The sequence below is a fragment of the Aphis gossypii genome, chromosome 3 (assembly GCF_020184175.1).
Source record: "Aphis gossypii isolate Hap1 chromosome 3, ASM2018417v2, whole genome shotgun sequence".
Taxonomy (NCBI): domain Eukaryota; kingdom Metazoa; phylum Arthropoda; class Insecta; order Hemiptera; family Aphididae; genus Aphis; species Aphis gossypii.
Window position 1 is genome coordinate 42,393,534 of NC_065532.1, and position 14,781 is coordinate 42,408,314.

Below are 14,781 nucleotides of genomic sequence, written 5' to 3' on the forward strand. Positions count from 1 at the left end.
AAAGGCCCAACGAGCAGTCATTAAAAATTATTACCTACACGCCGAACTATACTACGGTATAGCTAGGTGGCGTGAAAATACGGCGAAATTATAAATTATTATACAAAATAATATGATTAAAGCGAATTACCTGATTTAAGGGTGGTGGGTTCGCGGCCGAAAGGGTGAAATTTGATTTCTTCGTACCAACTGTCCACCGGTTCCCTGCCTTCGATCCTGTGGTTGGGCAACGACGTCCAAGAGCAAAACAGATTCTCACCGTACGACGACGAAGGTCTGTGCTCCAGTAGACCTTTGACGCTTAGATAGTTCGCCCATTCTTCTGCATATTTACAGAGCTGCGTGCAAAGAAATTTAAAAAGTTAAATTTATATGTTAATGATTATGACGGAAGTAAAACGAAATTACAAGTTGTTGAATTGAATATTTGAATATTTAAGTTTATAAACAAATTAGGTATGCCAAAACTTTAATTTAATTAAAATAATATTATAATAGGTAAGCCCTCGTTGTAAATAAATAAAAATAAAAATAATCAAGCAAAACTTATATTTAGCTGACAGTTCACAAATTATTTTTTTATTTTTTATCATACATTACCAAACTTTATTTCCCAACTACCGAAAGCATAAGATTAGATCTGGAGAATTTTTATGAAGTAAGTTTTAAGGAAAAGGATTTCACCGAATACAAAAATAGAACGGAATTACTAGGACTTAAAAAAAGTCTATATTTTTGTTTAATGAACTAATTATGATTCTATATAGATATCAACCTTTACAATGAAACAGAGTTTTATGTTTGAAAAACATAACGGTTACATAATATGTAATCAAACTATTACAAAAATAATATGACAACACAGCGGTAAATAATAATACACACTTCAGTCTTCAATCAAACATAAACCAAAGGAATTGAAAAAAAAACACAATTCAAAGATTAAATTAATACCGAGACAGCTGAAGTCTAAATAAAATACAAAAACGTATTCTGTACTGTATATTTGTAGAGTAATGCAAATTAGCTCAACTAGTAAATGCAAATTTTGATTTTCCATTCACTCTTATAGCATTAACGATTACGTTTTTTTTTCTTTTCTATACTGCGTGTACCTACGTCAATCATGTTTTAATAATAATGCACGTATATAAAAATATAACGTACAGTAACAAGAGAAACAAGGAATATTTATATTAAATATATATTTTTTTTTTTTACATTTTGTCTACTGACCACGAAGTGAAAGCACAGTTGTCACGTTTTATTATGCGGTTTTGTTTCCCCCTACTATATAGAGGTAGTTTGTACTTAACTTCGGAAACCCTATCTACTGCGACGGCCGTTTTAATGGCCTTCGTTGTACAAGACGAGTGGATGTATTGTTATCGTGTCAACATGTAATCTATCCAAAATATTTCTATTACGAAGTTCAACACCATCATGTTATGACGTGGAAAGAAGAAAAACAAATTATTATAGCGGTAGGCATGGCAGAAATAATTTGGCCATAGAGTATTTTCATCGATTTCATTCAATTTTGAAATTGCACATAATAAAATAACATACTTAAAATATAATATAAATAATCATATATATTTGCATAGGTTCTCCAATAATATGACGTTGTATACAATACACTATAGTTATATTCGTATATTTGAATAGATACTTACTTTTTTACTCAGAATCATGGGAGGAACCATGTGTTTTTTCCTGTATTGATTGTGTGCTTCCAGACATTCTTGAATAAATGTTTTATTGTCGATGATTATTTTTTTTTGTGATTTTGTAGCTGAACATTTCTAAAACAAATTACATACATAATATTTTATTTTAAATCATCAAACACACATGTAAACAAATTAAAGTAAAAACGATTTACACAATGTAGTAGAACATTACTTATATATTATTGGTATTATTTCAGGAAATTTTTTTTAAAAATGTGGTTACCGATATGCATTATAATATACCTAACTATCAATATTATATTCAAATAAAATAAAATTTTCTATGCCAAATCGTGAAATTAATTTGAATAATTAATTTTAATTAATTATTGAAAGAATTATACAAAGATTTTTAGAAATTATCTAGGTTACCATTACAAACAACGATATATTATAATATCCCTATGCATTAAACGGTAACTAATGTGTGTCATATAATAATATAAATTATGATCTAATGATATCTACCGGTTTTACATGTAACATTAAATTTAAAATATTAGTAGATCGTTAAAATTGATAAAATTACGATTATAGCTTGTGTTTTTATTGTCATGGTGATATTTTTTTACGAATAATCGTAATAGTAAGATATCTATCAATTACTATTACAACAATTGTCTTTTTTTTTCTATCAAATCACAATGGGTTCCAATTTCAATGCATATATTGGTGCTCAATTCTGCATTCATCACGCAGTTCTCTACTGCCTTGATTAAAGGGCACACGTGTAATAAATAAGTTTTTAGTTTATTCTATAAAAAAAAAAAATGACATAAATGTCCTTCTTAGTTTTCACATTTAAAAATATAATATTTAGCACAAAAAAACATTCTTGCAGCTGTTAGTATGCCGAGGTGGTTTCCAACAATTATAAGCGATATGTTTTTGATAAGATTAGATTCGATATGTAATAAGTATAGCTGCGGTAATTACAATTTAATTCCGATTAAAAATTCGTCTAGAACAATCAAACAGAAAAGTTAATGTTTTTTAACTTTTTACCGAAATTTCGAAAAATACCACAAATAATATATATTTTGTAGTATTTTCGAGTAAAGAATATATTATCATAAAGCAATTTTTTGTCTATATCTTATAACTATGGTTATATATATACTTAAAAGTCAAATATTATACTTATTTGATAATAGGTACATTTAAAAATGACAAACTGTACTATTTATGTTACACGATATCGTTATTAATGCACAAATGCAAGCTTGGTGATTATGCGTCCTTGCTGATTTTCAACAACATGATCGCTTGAGCAGATCTGTCGGAATTGTATGACAAGGTTTCTATATATTATGTATCTCAACACTGATACGTGATCACAAGGTAGTTGCACGCGCGTATATCAAACATGCACAAATGTCACTTACATGATACTTCAGTATATCAATCTGAAGTTTAATTAACACATCCTATTACAGTCATGCCTAATACATATCATAAGATCACTTCATTGAGTTATAGAACAGCTACGAATACGAAAATGACAATATTTTCAACACGTTCATCAATAAATTTTCTCGATAAAACTTACGTTTCCGCTTTCAATTTGTAAATGTACATCGGGACTTTTTTGTCCTGTTTATATTAATTTATATCATAAGACACCATAAACTCAATACCTATAGTTTATAAGTGTACGTGCAGTGAACACAACTACTGATACAATTTATTGTTTTTTTGTTCATTTATATTTATACATTATATTTTATAAACAAAATTAGGTTTGTAGATAGCTATGTAAATATTATACATAATTACATAAATTTAAATCAACTTTTTAGTAGTAACTTTTGTTTTAGGAAATCGTATTACGTTGATATACATATATGGTAAGTATTATTAACTACAAAATTTACCGGAATTTTTATCATACAATTTTACGCTAGGAAAATGGTTAGGAGAAAAAAAAAAATTAGAGAAAAATATTTAACAAAATGCCAAAACGATGTTTATACTCTAAATAATAATATTTATAAAACTACACGACTTACTTGTTTGTACGATGGTTTTAATTCTTGTGACGAAGTTGACGGCGACAACGATGAAAGGAAGTCATCAGACCCATCTACGAAAATAAACATAAACAAATGTCAAATTATACATTTAACGAAACTTCAACGATACATTTCGAGCGATGTAAATATCGTTATTTTTAGATGTTTACATCGTATGTATTAATTTCACAGTAGTGACAAAAAAAAAAATCACGACAAATTGGTTTGTACATAGGTAGAACGGAATTATTTCTGGAACGAAATTGGGAAACCAACCGTTGCATGAAGATAAACAATTGTCTTTCAATGTCATTGCCACGAATGTTACGGAAAAAATAAATTATGTCCTATGCCAATTTGTTTGAAGATTAATGCATTATCGAAGCAATTTCATATACACGCGTGTTAAATAATATGAATTTGGCGGTAAAAAACTGTGTAGCTTTTCGAAAAATATAACATAAATTATTTTAATGCTTTTTATACGAATCAGATCATATTCTAAATACGTACCCAATTTGTTATCAATAGTATCTTCTATGTTTTTCGTTTCAGAAGTCACTTTCCTTTCTGTTTTGTTACCCCGAAACGTCTGCACGGTTTCTTTGGTCAGAGTCTCAAACTTGGGTTTCTACGAAGAAAAAGACATCATCAAAAAATAAAAATAAAATAAAGTATTTATTAGTTATTACGCAGTATTGCTAATTTTGATTTTGATTTTAAAGTATACCAACATTGATTAAATTAAAATAAATTGTTATCCTTTTTAAATATACCTTGTGTCATATAAATATTGTTTTATTACCGATGTTAATGGTAATTTTTGAATTTCGATTAACCCGTTTCCGGTTATACGAGATTAAAAAATAAAATCTAACGATTGAATCAGCCATCTGCCAGTAATTCGATTTATACAGATGAGTTGTTTAGTTTTTAATATAATATTTAATAATGCACCTGTCCCAATTTTGAAGGGGCGACAAATATCCTCCGTTCCGTTTTTCTGGTCATGACTACTCGACTATGACCTTGATTGAAGTCATGCCCATGGGTGGAGTCCTGGAAAGATGTTAAGTCGATGGAACTACTTGCATATCTTTGTCTCGGTAAACAACGTAATCTAAAAAAAAAAATTATCTAATTGTAAATAAGAAAATTATAATTATTGCATATTTGATATCAGCTATGTATAATGATAACTGTAACAGCGCAATCATCCAAAGTCAAAACTCATAACATATATTTCACATAAATATAATATATACATATTAAAAAAAAATGCGAAATATTTGAAATCCGCATTTGACTTGTAAGACAAAATGTTTAAATCTATCGATAATAAATTAACTAATAATTATCGTCTGTTATAGAGGACTATACATTTAGGGTCAATATTTTTTTGTTTTTATTCATTATGTGACAGAAATCGGATTACATTGTTTAAAATAAATTATTATTTATATTGTACAATACGTTATAAAATACTAAATATAATCATTTTTATTTTTGAAAATAAATCTATAACATTAGGATTTTTTTTTTTTTTTTTTTGATTTGAATAACGTGAAAAAGAGGGTATATAGTGAAAAAGAATTAAACACTTACGTAAAAAAAACAAATGAATTGTATTATGTCTATGTTAAGCGATAAATTTAATACATATTTGTACTCTTACAGTATTTATAGAGTTATGTAATAATCTTATTCTAAATAACTTTTAGAATTGTTTTTCAATCGATGTCCGGTAGGTATACGATTTCCTAGTTCGAATTAAAATATTTTAAATATAACATTTCATCAGTAAACTGGCTTCATGTGCTTACACGTTTCTGAGTTTTAAAAGAAAATCTAAAATGCATGATATAATCACACCAACACGAGTGATGTTTATCTTTACTTAGAAACACTACTTGGAACTGACGTTTAAATTACTTTTTGTGCATATATAGTTGTGACGTTTTTGTGAATGTTTTTTTAAACACCGTTTTAAACATAAATAAACCAATTCAAAAGTAAAAATAGCTGCAAATTTACAAATAGTTATTAGACAAAAATTGTAAAATGTATTCTCGATGTGACATTAATTAATATTGATTGGGTACCGTTATATCATTTTATACTTTCATTTATTTCAGTAAAAATATATGTTAAATTTATAATTATAATTACCTATATGACTGTGTAAAACATACAAAATATTATTTTTATATTTAAATTAACATTTAATAGAATATTAATAATAATATATATATATTTTTTTAGATGAATCAGTATATTATGGTATAGTGTAGTATCTATTCAGTCATATAGAATACTTAACAGGAAACACTTTATGACCCATAAACTTTCAATATTTATACTTTTATCGTTAGCAGTGTTGTAATTATTTTAAAATAAAAATTTAATATATTTATACGTATCTACAGTTATTTTTAACATTTTCCATTATGTATTTAACTGTTTACTTAATTAGAATTAACACATGTGTAACAAATCTAAGCGTACAATTCATGGTAGAACGATTCCAAAAGTTTTAGACTATAAAAATTTGCTATTTATTTATTTTAAGTTATAAATTAGTTATATTGTTAATAAAACGTGTGTTTAAATTGTATAATTAAAAGCATATAATATACCACATTCGCTAACTTTGTACTAAATAACCACATACCATAATATATTAGTTAGTTATGATTATGATTTTGATTGTTAAGAATTAAGATGATTTTTTAATTACACTTTAATATTTTGCATTAATGCAATAAATAAAACATAAAAAAGTAACAAAAAAAAAAAATTAAAGAAAATATGATTTGCATAGTATAAAAACTATCTTAAAAACGTACAACCTATATTATTTATATTTATACGATATAAACAATAAAAAATAAAATTATAACTGGGTACAACAGTTACAATCTCTAAAGTTACTGTAATAATTTTCACTGTCAAACAAATATTTTCTAAAAATCAAAAATAAATCGTTAAAAAAAACATTTATAAGTAGTTTGATTTGGTCCCAATTATAAAATTAAGACGGAACAAAGTAAATACGGACGATTAATATCAAACATAAAATGAATTACGATCATAAATATAGTGAAACGTGCTCATGTTTACCATCATGGAAACGGAATCATCCTGTAGGGTAATGAGTTAAGTACATGTTCCGGTTTTATGAATCATAAATTAACTATATACTGTTTGATACTAAGATTTCTATTTATTGTCCCGTTTCAAATTATATTATTTGTTTTTGTTTTAATTTAAACATTATATTATTTTAACTAAGAGTGTGTATTGTATAGTAGGTTGACATAATTACTACGAATAGTTGAAAAATAATAATAGATACTTTAATAACAATTAAGACTATTAAGTGTTTACAGTTATCGCGAAACAAAATATACAACCATATATATTATATCTACGTGTGATTATATTTTCAGAGAATATTAAATTTTACTTGACAAATTTCGTTAACATTTAAAATTCTATCAAAAAGTATTATTTAACAATTATTAAGAAAAATTGTACGACGCTATATTAGTAAAACATTAATGGCAATTAGATACGCAAATGAAATCGTTAAAATTTTTAAATATCAGAATGAAACAGCAGACTAATTGTTCAAAAAAAAAAAAAAAATGTATTTATCGAGAAATCCGTCGTAATCGATAGATAATTGTATCCATTGACTATTACCAATACTACTTAAGATATATGGTTTAATAACGCAAATAATAAGAAACAATTATTGTTAGATAAATAACACACAAATTAACCATAAAAATTATAATTTTAATAAATTAAAACGTGATTTATAAGACATACATAATATAGTTGTATATAATATTATTGTATTCAATAAAAATGATTTGCAAACTTTGATAAGTATTCGTTTGACTGTAAAGAGTAAATATTAATACATTTAAATGGGCATGGTCATGAAAATTAAATAATTATTCGAAGCAATATAATATCGCGTATAATAATATTAACGGATGTACTTATACCGTTTTAAAACGAATGTGTACAGATTTATAATACTTATAGTACGATAAACCGACAGTATATTATAAGGACAGTATAAGTATATTCACGTGTTTTTCGGTAACTATATCTTAATCGGATTAGACCGGAAAAGAGTACCTAAAAAGACCGCGATATTATATTCATTTTGTTTTAATCACATTGTGTGTTTGTTATAATATACACTCAAAGACGAGTAGACGACCGAACACACCCATAGAAATGCACTTATAAACGATACGCAGAACATTATATACAGCAAAAATGAATTAGGCGTATACTAACCTTTCGACGACGTCGGGCCTAGACGGCGGTTCTTTAATCACCATATTAATAATATTATATTGTAGCGTTTAATGATTGATTAAAAAAAAAAACAATACAAAACGAACGCATGATAAAAAAAAAAATTAGTATTTACCTATTATCACCATTACTACGTATATACGGTGTCTAGCACTTCATACTAATGCTAGGTACACTATATTATAGGAACTAATATTATACTACAATACTATTATAATATTATGGTTATACCACTACAATTAGACCCGTAAACATTCTATGTATTGTTAAATTATATTGTTATTATTATTTATTTTTTTCGTTACTGTTATGACCGCAAACACTGTACTATATAAGATCGGTTTAGATATCGAAACGCTTACGCGATGTATAAATATTATTATGTATATTATTCGCGCCGAATTCGAACGGAGTTTCGTCAGCGCGCGAGCAACGTACCGCTCAGCAAAATAATAATAATATGTGTGTTGAAGTCGCACGCAGACACCGCGCGAACCGCATTTCAGCGAGTGATTGCTGCACAATGAGCAGAGTCTTACTGCCTACCTGTACCATCGGCTACACAGGTACCTACGACTGTTGTTCCGAATCGTCGCACACCTGTGCGCATGCTCTTTACCAAGACTTTTAATGTTTTTTTATTATGATTATTTTTATTTTTATTATTTTGAAATTTTACTTATTAATTTTTTCGCATTTTTAACGATGTAGAGCTACCCATAATATATTATAATATACATTATTATTATTATTATGATTATGATTAAATGCGCGTATGATGTTTTCGTGTGCGATACATATATTTTTTTACCGGTACGCCATAATAATAATGACATTAACGAATAAAAATGTGACTTTAAATAATTATGTATACTGCAGATAAAGAATTTAGCGTTTGTTTTTAAATTTAATCGAAAATTTGTATTTTTATCATAAAGTTTCGTATAACATCCATTTCAAAAATCTAGTCAAGTAAACAACCGATGACTTAAAACAACAGCTCGTTCGACTACAATACTCATTATTTATTTAGTTACGGGTGCGAGAAAAAAATTCAATATTATACGGTTATTATTTATCTCTCGATAACGCACACAATGACTGCCAGTCGAACAAGCGACTTTTGTTGATTTGATCATTGATGTACCTAATATTAAATTGATCTCCGCGTGAAGGAGTGTCGAAAATCTTATAAAGCTGTTGATGTTTCCAGATGATGAAACTTTAACCGACAGTGAAACAAAAAATGAAAAATGGCACCAACAAATGTTGATAAATAAAAAATGTAAAGTACACGCAACGTAAACAATAACATAATATTATACAGTATACACAATGCAATACTAAGTATCATACAGTACCTACATGGTGGGTATACCTAAATACCAATTAAAACATGATAATTTGCAAATTATTTATAATAGGTAGCTAGATTTGTTCTTTCTATACACGCTTACAATAGGATGTAATCATACATAATTAGTAGTCTTCGAATAATATATTGTTTCCGTCGATATCCCATTATTCGAGTGTTGTTTTTGCAATTAAAGTGTGCAAAATTTTGTTTACGCTTAAATGTACTGAAACATTTACGTTTTGTCATAGCTGTATGCTGTATACTAGCTGTGTACAATGTACAACATATAATTAAGTAGATTTATATAGTTAATAGATATTGCAATTTATGATTATTGTGACTTATGAATATACGTTTGTTTTAAATTTACTTTCAGGCAAATTATATATTATTAACCCAAACAATAAAAATATAAGTATGATAAATAAAAAGTTTGAATTTTGCTCTGTATTGAAAATGTATAAAACAATCATCACTAAATTATTATGACGACGTTGATGACACTTACACAAAGTGTTAATTTTTTTGATAATGAATAATAATAACACTTATACACGAATAGTATAATATAATACAAACTAAATATCAAGCTATAGTATACTATAGCACTATAGTAACTATATTCGATTTTTCATTATAATGGTATCGATATAAAATTGAACGCAATTGTACAATAATATATTGATCATTTCAATAATTTACACTCTTTTTACACTGCTTCCATTTTTCTATTTAGATACTTTTACATTTTTTCAAAGTAATATACTAATATATTATATTTTTGACATGTGATTACAGCTACACGCATTTTTAAAATTTTAAATATTTTTTAAATAAACGTGTAAACTATCAATTTTAGATTTTATTAAAGTTTGATAATTTATTATAAATACGACAATAACGTTTGGTAAATTATCTAAATACGCTATAAATAACTGATAATTATATGACATTGTGTTGATAAATATTAGGTCATCAAATCGTTATAATGTAGTTTTAAAATTAATTAAAAAAAAAAATATTATAAAAACGATAATTTCATGAATGGGTAGGGAAAAAATTAAACTTAATATTAAGGTCCAAAGAAAATTGACTTATAAAACTGAAAATTGTTGTTAAAATATTAATTCAAACGAACAAATGAGAAACTTAAAGAGGTAAATTTCCAAATCAAAATTACTTATTGTGTTTTTTATGCATAGGTTGTAAATTAGTAGCTATTAATATTTAATAATGAAAAAAAATAATTTCACATTTTCTAAGGTATTTCGTAATATTCAATCATCAGGAATAATTAATATTGTGCAACAATCTTATCTATATTTATAGTAAAAGAGTTCACATGATGCGAATAATACCTACTTGCAAGTACCAAGTCCAAACCTATTAAAAACATCCATGAAAATGTAATATAATAAACACACGTATTGGCACCTATAATATTATACATAACAACATACGAGTATGCTATATTGTAACATTATCTCACGAGTCACGACTACATATAAAACATACGTAAAAATTTCCACATCAATTGTTTTTAGTATATAAAAACACTTGTTACTCGAATTCATTTTTCCCAGTAGATACTTAACCAATTCATTAATTAGCCAAAATTTTAATTCACAAAAAATACACTAATATTCCAGTCCTGAATAATAAAAAACATGGTTTTTTCCGTAACTCGAAATTCAATATTTTACAATAAGTCTGGCCTGAATACACACTGTACGCGTTCATTTAAACAATTCAGTGGTTCGAGTTGTATCACGTATGAACATTGCAAATCCAAATTCTAGCTGAGCCATATTATACATTATCATAGTTCGTTTCGTAGCACAACAAAAAAAAAAAAAACGAAGAAAATATAATATCAGTGACGGGTATCAATTATATTTTCCTGAATAGAAGACAATATTATAAGACACCTATACGATTTGTCACAAGTGTCATGTATACACACATGATATCCGATATAATATATATAAATAAATATGTTATTTTTCCATTTTCACTTTTCTAGTCCATTCAAAATGCACGTTTCTTACTGCAGACGAGAGACATGAATGTCCTATGATCAAACATTATTATATTATATATGTTACGAAACCAACAATAGCGCCGATAAAGTACATATTATTTTTAGAAAACGAATTGTAGCTAATTAAAACTTAGGTTTTTTATTTTACATCATCATGATCGTAATATATGTCTAAAAATTAAAATAAAACTTTCATAGACCTTAAATAAAATAAGGTTTGAAGAAATGTTTGATTTGCACGAAAATAGTATATTTTAATTTACTAAGAATTTAGTTAAAAAAAAAAAACTTCAATGCCTTAGAAACTATGTGAAAAATGCTAAAAAGTCATGCATAAAAAGAGTAAGATGTATCATATTTAAAAAATGGGTTAAATATAATAAAAAATAATAATATAATTTACTATTTCACGATGTTCATTATACTTGTTATTTTAGAATAAAAGGATGCGGTAAAAATACTACTAAAAAAAATCCAAACTCTTAAAAACTATATTCGTAGTTTAAATACATCATTCAGTGCAATATATTATTATAACTTGTGTAGAGAAACAACCTTTTAAAAACTTTTTACCTAAGACCCAAGCCTTAACCTTTAAACCTAAACCGAATAACAACTTTAAAAACAGTTTTCATAACGAAAAAATCAAACGATTTAAAAAAACCATTCTCAACGCCGAAACCATAAAATCATTCGTCCCAGTGTAACAAACTCAGATTATGGGTAAATATATTATTATTGTTCGTTCTCGTCCATATCATGGTAGAACACTATTAACTGTACGCTACTAATCACAAGACCACCTATATTGTATTAATTACGTTTATGAATTGTATAATACCATAATACTGTATCGGATATTATATATATATTTATAACATAGCGCTTCACATAAATTGAACACAATTGACTACAATTAGCGTGTGGGACGATATGATGATATAAATTTTTAGGGCCTTCCCCGGAACAGACTGCTCTGACGAAGACCGTGTAAAAAATTAGTAAAAAAAAAAAAAAAAAACACATGGACCCGTGAGTTCCGAATATTATATTGTTATATGGCGGTACCGTTTTATTTCTCTCATCTGTCGCGGTCGGGTAAACGTTGATGATCACGGGAGCGTTGGAACAATTTTCCTGACCGACAATCACTATTTAATATTATCATATTATTATTATTAGTATACGGGAGTCGTATCTGCACGGGTACCCAACGACTTCATACTTCGGCCGTAATGATCGTTATATTTACTCCATTATTATAATAAAAACAGGCATGAAGGTGATGACCGCCGCCGATCCGGATACACACACACACACACACACACACATACATTATGTATATATAATATTATAATGGCACTGCACCGTAACGGTATATTATTTTATATTGCAACGAATCACTGTGTACGGTGTACATACGATGATGATAAATAAAACACAAAGCGACGGTGGTCTGCACTCAGCAGCAGTATGTAAGCTGCCACAATCGATTATTGGTAAACCATATATATATATATACACATATCCGAACATATTATTATTATATTATTAATACAATTATTTATTCCGTCCACACGTCATGTACACGACGACAGTATATACGACACAGTATCGTAATAATAAAGGGAATAATAACATTATACTTGTGCTGCCTGGCGTGCAGTAGAAATGACGAGCTAGTTTTTATTTATTTTTTTTTTTTTGTTTCGTACATTATTTATAGGTCGACACACGTTTTATAGACAATCACTATATACTCGAATATCGCGCTAGAAAATGGTATACATTATTATCACCATATACATATACTAGGTAATATATCTCTTCGAGTTATAATTACTTTAGACGCTTTAAATGTGAAAAAAACGGATACAATTATATTCACCGACCAGGATTTTAACGTGTTTATAGTTTATACGAATTTTAGTATACGTTTGTTAGTTTAAGCATATATTTATCTCAAGAAAATCCTAAGTAATAAACAACTTTACCATGTTACTATGATCCGACTTTCCTATTTAATAAGTGGAAAATATGATGATGGGTAATCAAATAACACCACAATATCGACACAAATTATACGTACTTATTCTTACACTAATGTTATATTCTTTTATTAGTTTTGTAATTTTATGTTTAAATTATAGGTATTTATCAGTCCATTAAATGGGTTTTAATGTAAAATACATATGAAACACTAACAGTAAAATTAAATTCCATTAAAAAAGAAACTACTTTGAGAAATATTTTTTTGAACAATAAGAATATGTTAAAATGAAAATCAACGTTCGCGACGTAGTTTTTTTCTTGAAACGCTAATTTAAACGATAGCATATCGATTATTTTGCATAGTGCATAAATTATGCAATATGCATTTTTAAAAATTGTCTAATGGAAAATACCTATAATAGCAATGAGAAATTACTTTTTGCTGAATAATATAAAATATAGAAAAATATAGAAATTAGAACATGAAAAAAATTAATTTTATAGCGTACATAAAATTTTATAAGTAGATAATAATATTGAGTTTATTGACTATTCATATGAGGAAATGCATACTAAAATATATGTATGATTAACATTTTATCAAATAATATACATCGAATAAATACTTAACTTTAAATATAAGTACTTAATCCTAATCAGTTTTTTGTTAACTATCTTCTATACCTTGTAACTAATATAATATACTCACAGTTCTCTTTATTTTCTTAAACAAAACTTGAATAATTCGTGAAGACAGTTTCAAAGAATTCATGTGTTCTATTGACGTATTCTAGCAAAAGACTAAACAAATTTAATGTACCATATGTAAAAATGTACACACTAGAATACCACGCAGTATAAATTATTTTATCCTTCGTTTCAAGTTGTGCGACTTATAATTCTGACGAAATGATTAACAATGCATCATTTCCTCTTTTTAATATGTCCATGTAGATGATATTTAATTCTCAACACACTGAATTTTTCAGTAAACACTTCGTTTAAATTAACTTAATACGTTGCTTTCTAACGTTATACTGCAGTTAGTTAAGAAATTCATTATTCAACTAATAAAACATAATTAATTGAGTGTTAACTGTTAGATAAATATAAATTCTGTAAACCAGACATACAACCCGCAGTCAATATTCGCAATATTAATTCCTATCACCCAAATAAATTAAATTCTTTGCAACTTTATATTTATGATAATTTAAATAAACCATTAATTGTTTAACGTGTTTAGATTTGAAATGAATAAATATTATTTTTTAAAAAAAATCCAGACATTCGCAAAGAATACCGCTG

General features: G+C 26.9%; 1 protein-coding gene across 4 annotated transcripts in view; it reads right to left on the reverse strand.

Annotated features, from left to right (window-relative positions):
- LOC114121691 (uncharacterized) overlaps positions 1 to 14,781 on the reverse strand; it is a 32,185-nt gene that overhangs the window by 7,021 nt on the left and 10,383 nt on the right. Inside the window, exons 1-6 of one of the 4 annotated variants that reach the window (XM_050203382.1) lie at positions 14,183 to 14,333; positions 4,703 to 4,865; positions 4,259 to 4,376; positions 3,743 to 3,816; positions 1,677 to 1,805; positions 131 to 338 (exon numbers count right to left, since the gene is read on the reverse strand). In XM_050203382.1, the coding sequence (XP_050059339.1) occupies positions 131 to 338; positions 1,677 to 1,805; positions 3,743 to 3,816; positions 4,259 to 4,376; positions 4,703 to 4,756 (583 nt within the window). In that variant the 5' untranslated portion in view covers positions 4,757 to 4,865; positions 14,183 to 14,333. Of the gene's footprint in view, positions 1 to 130; positions 339 to 1,676; positions 1,806 to 3,742; positions 3,817 to 4,258; positions 4,377 to 4,702; positions 4,866 to 8,062; positions 8,621 to 14,182; positions 14,334 to 14,781 lie in introns of those variants that run through there. The other 3 variants (XM_050203381.1, XM_050203383.1, XM_050203380.1) reach the window with 3 other exon arrangements.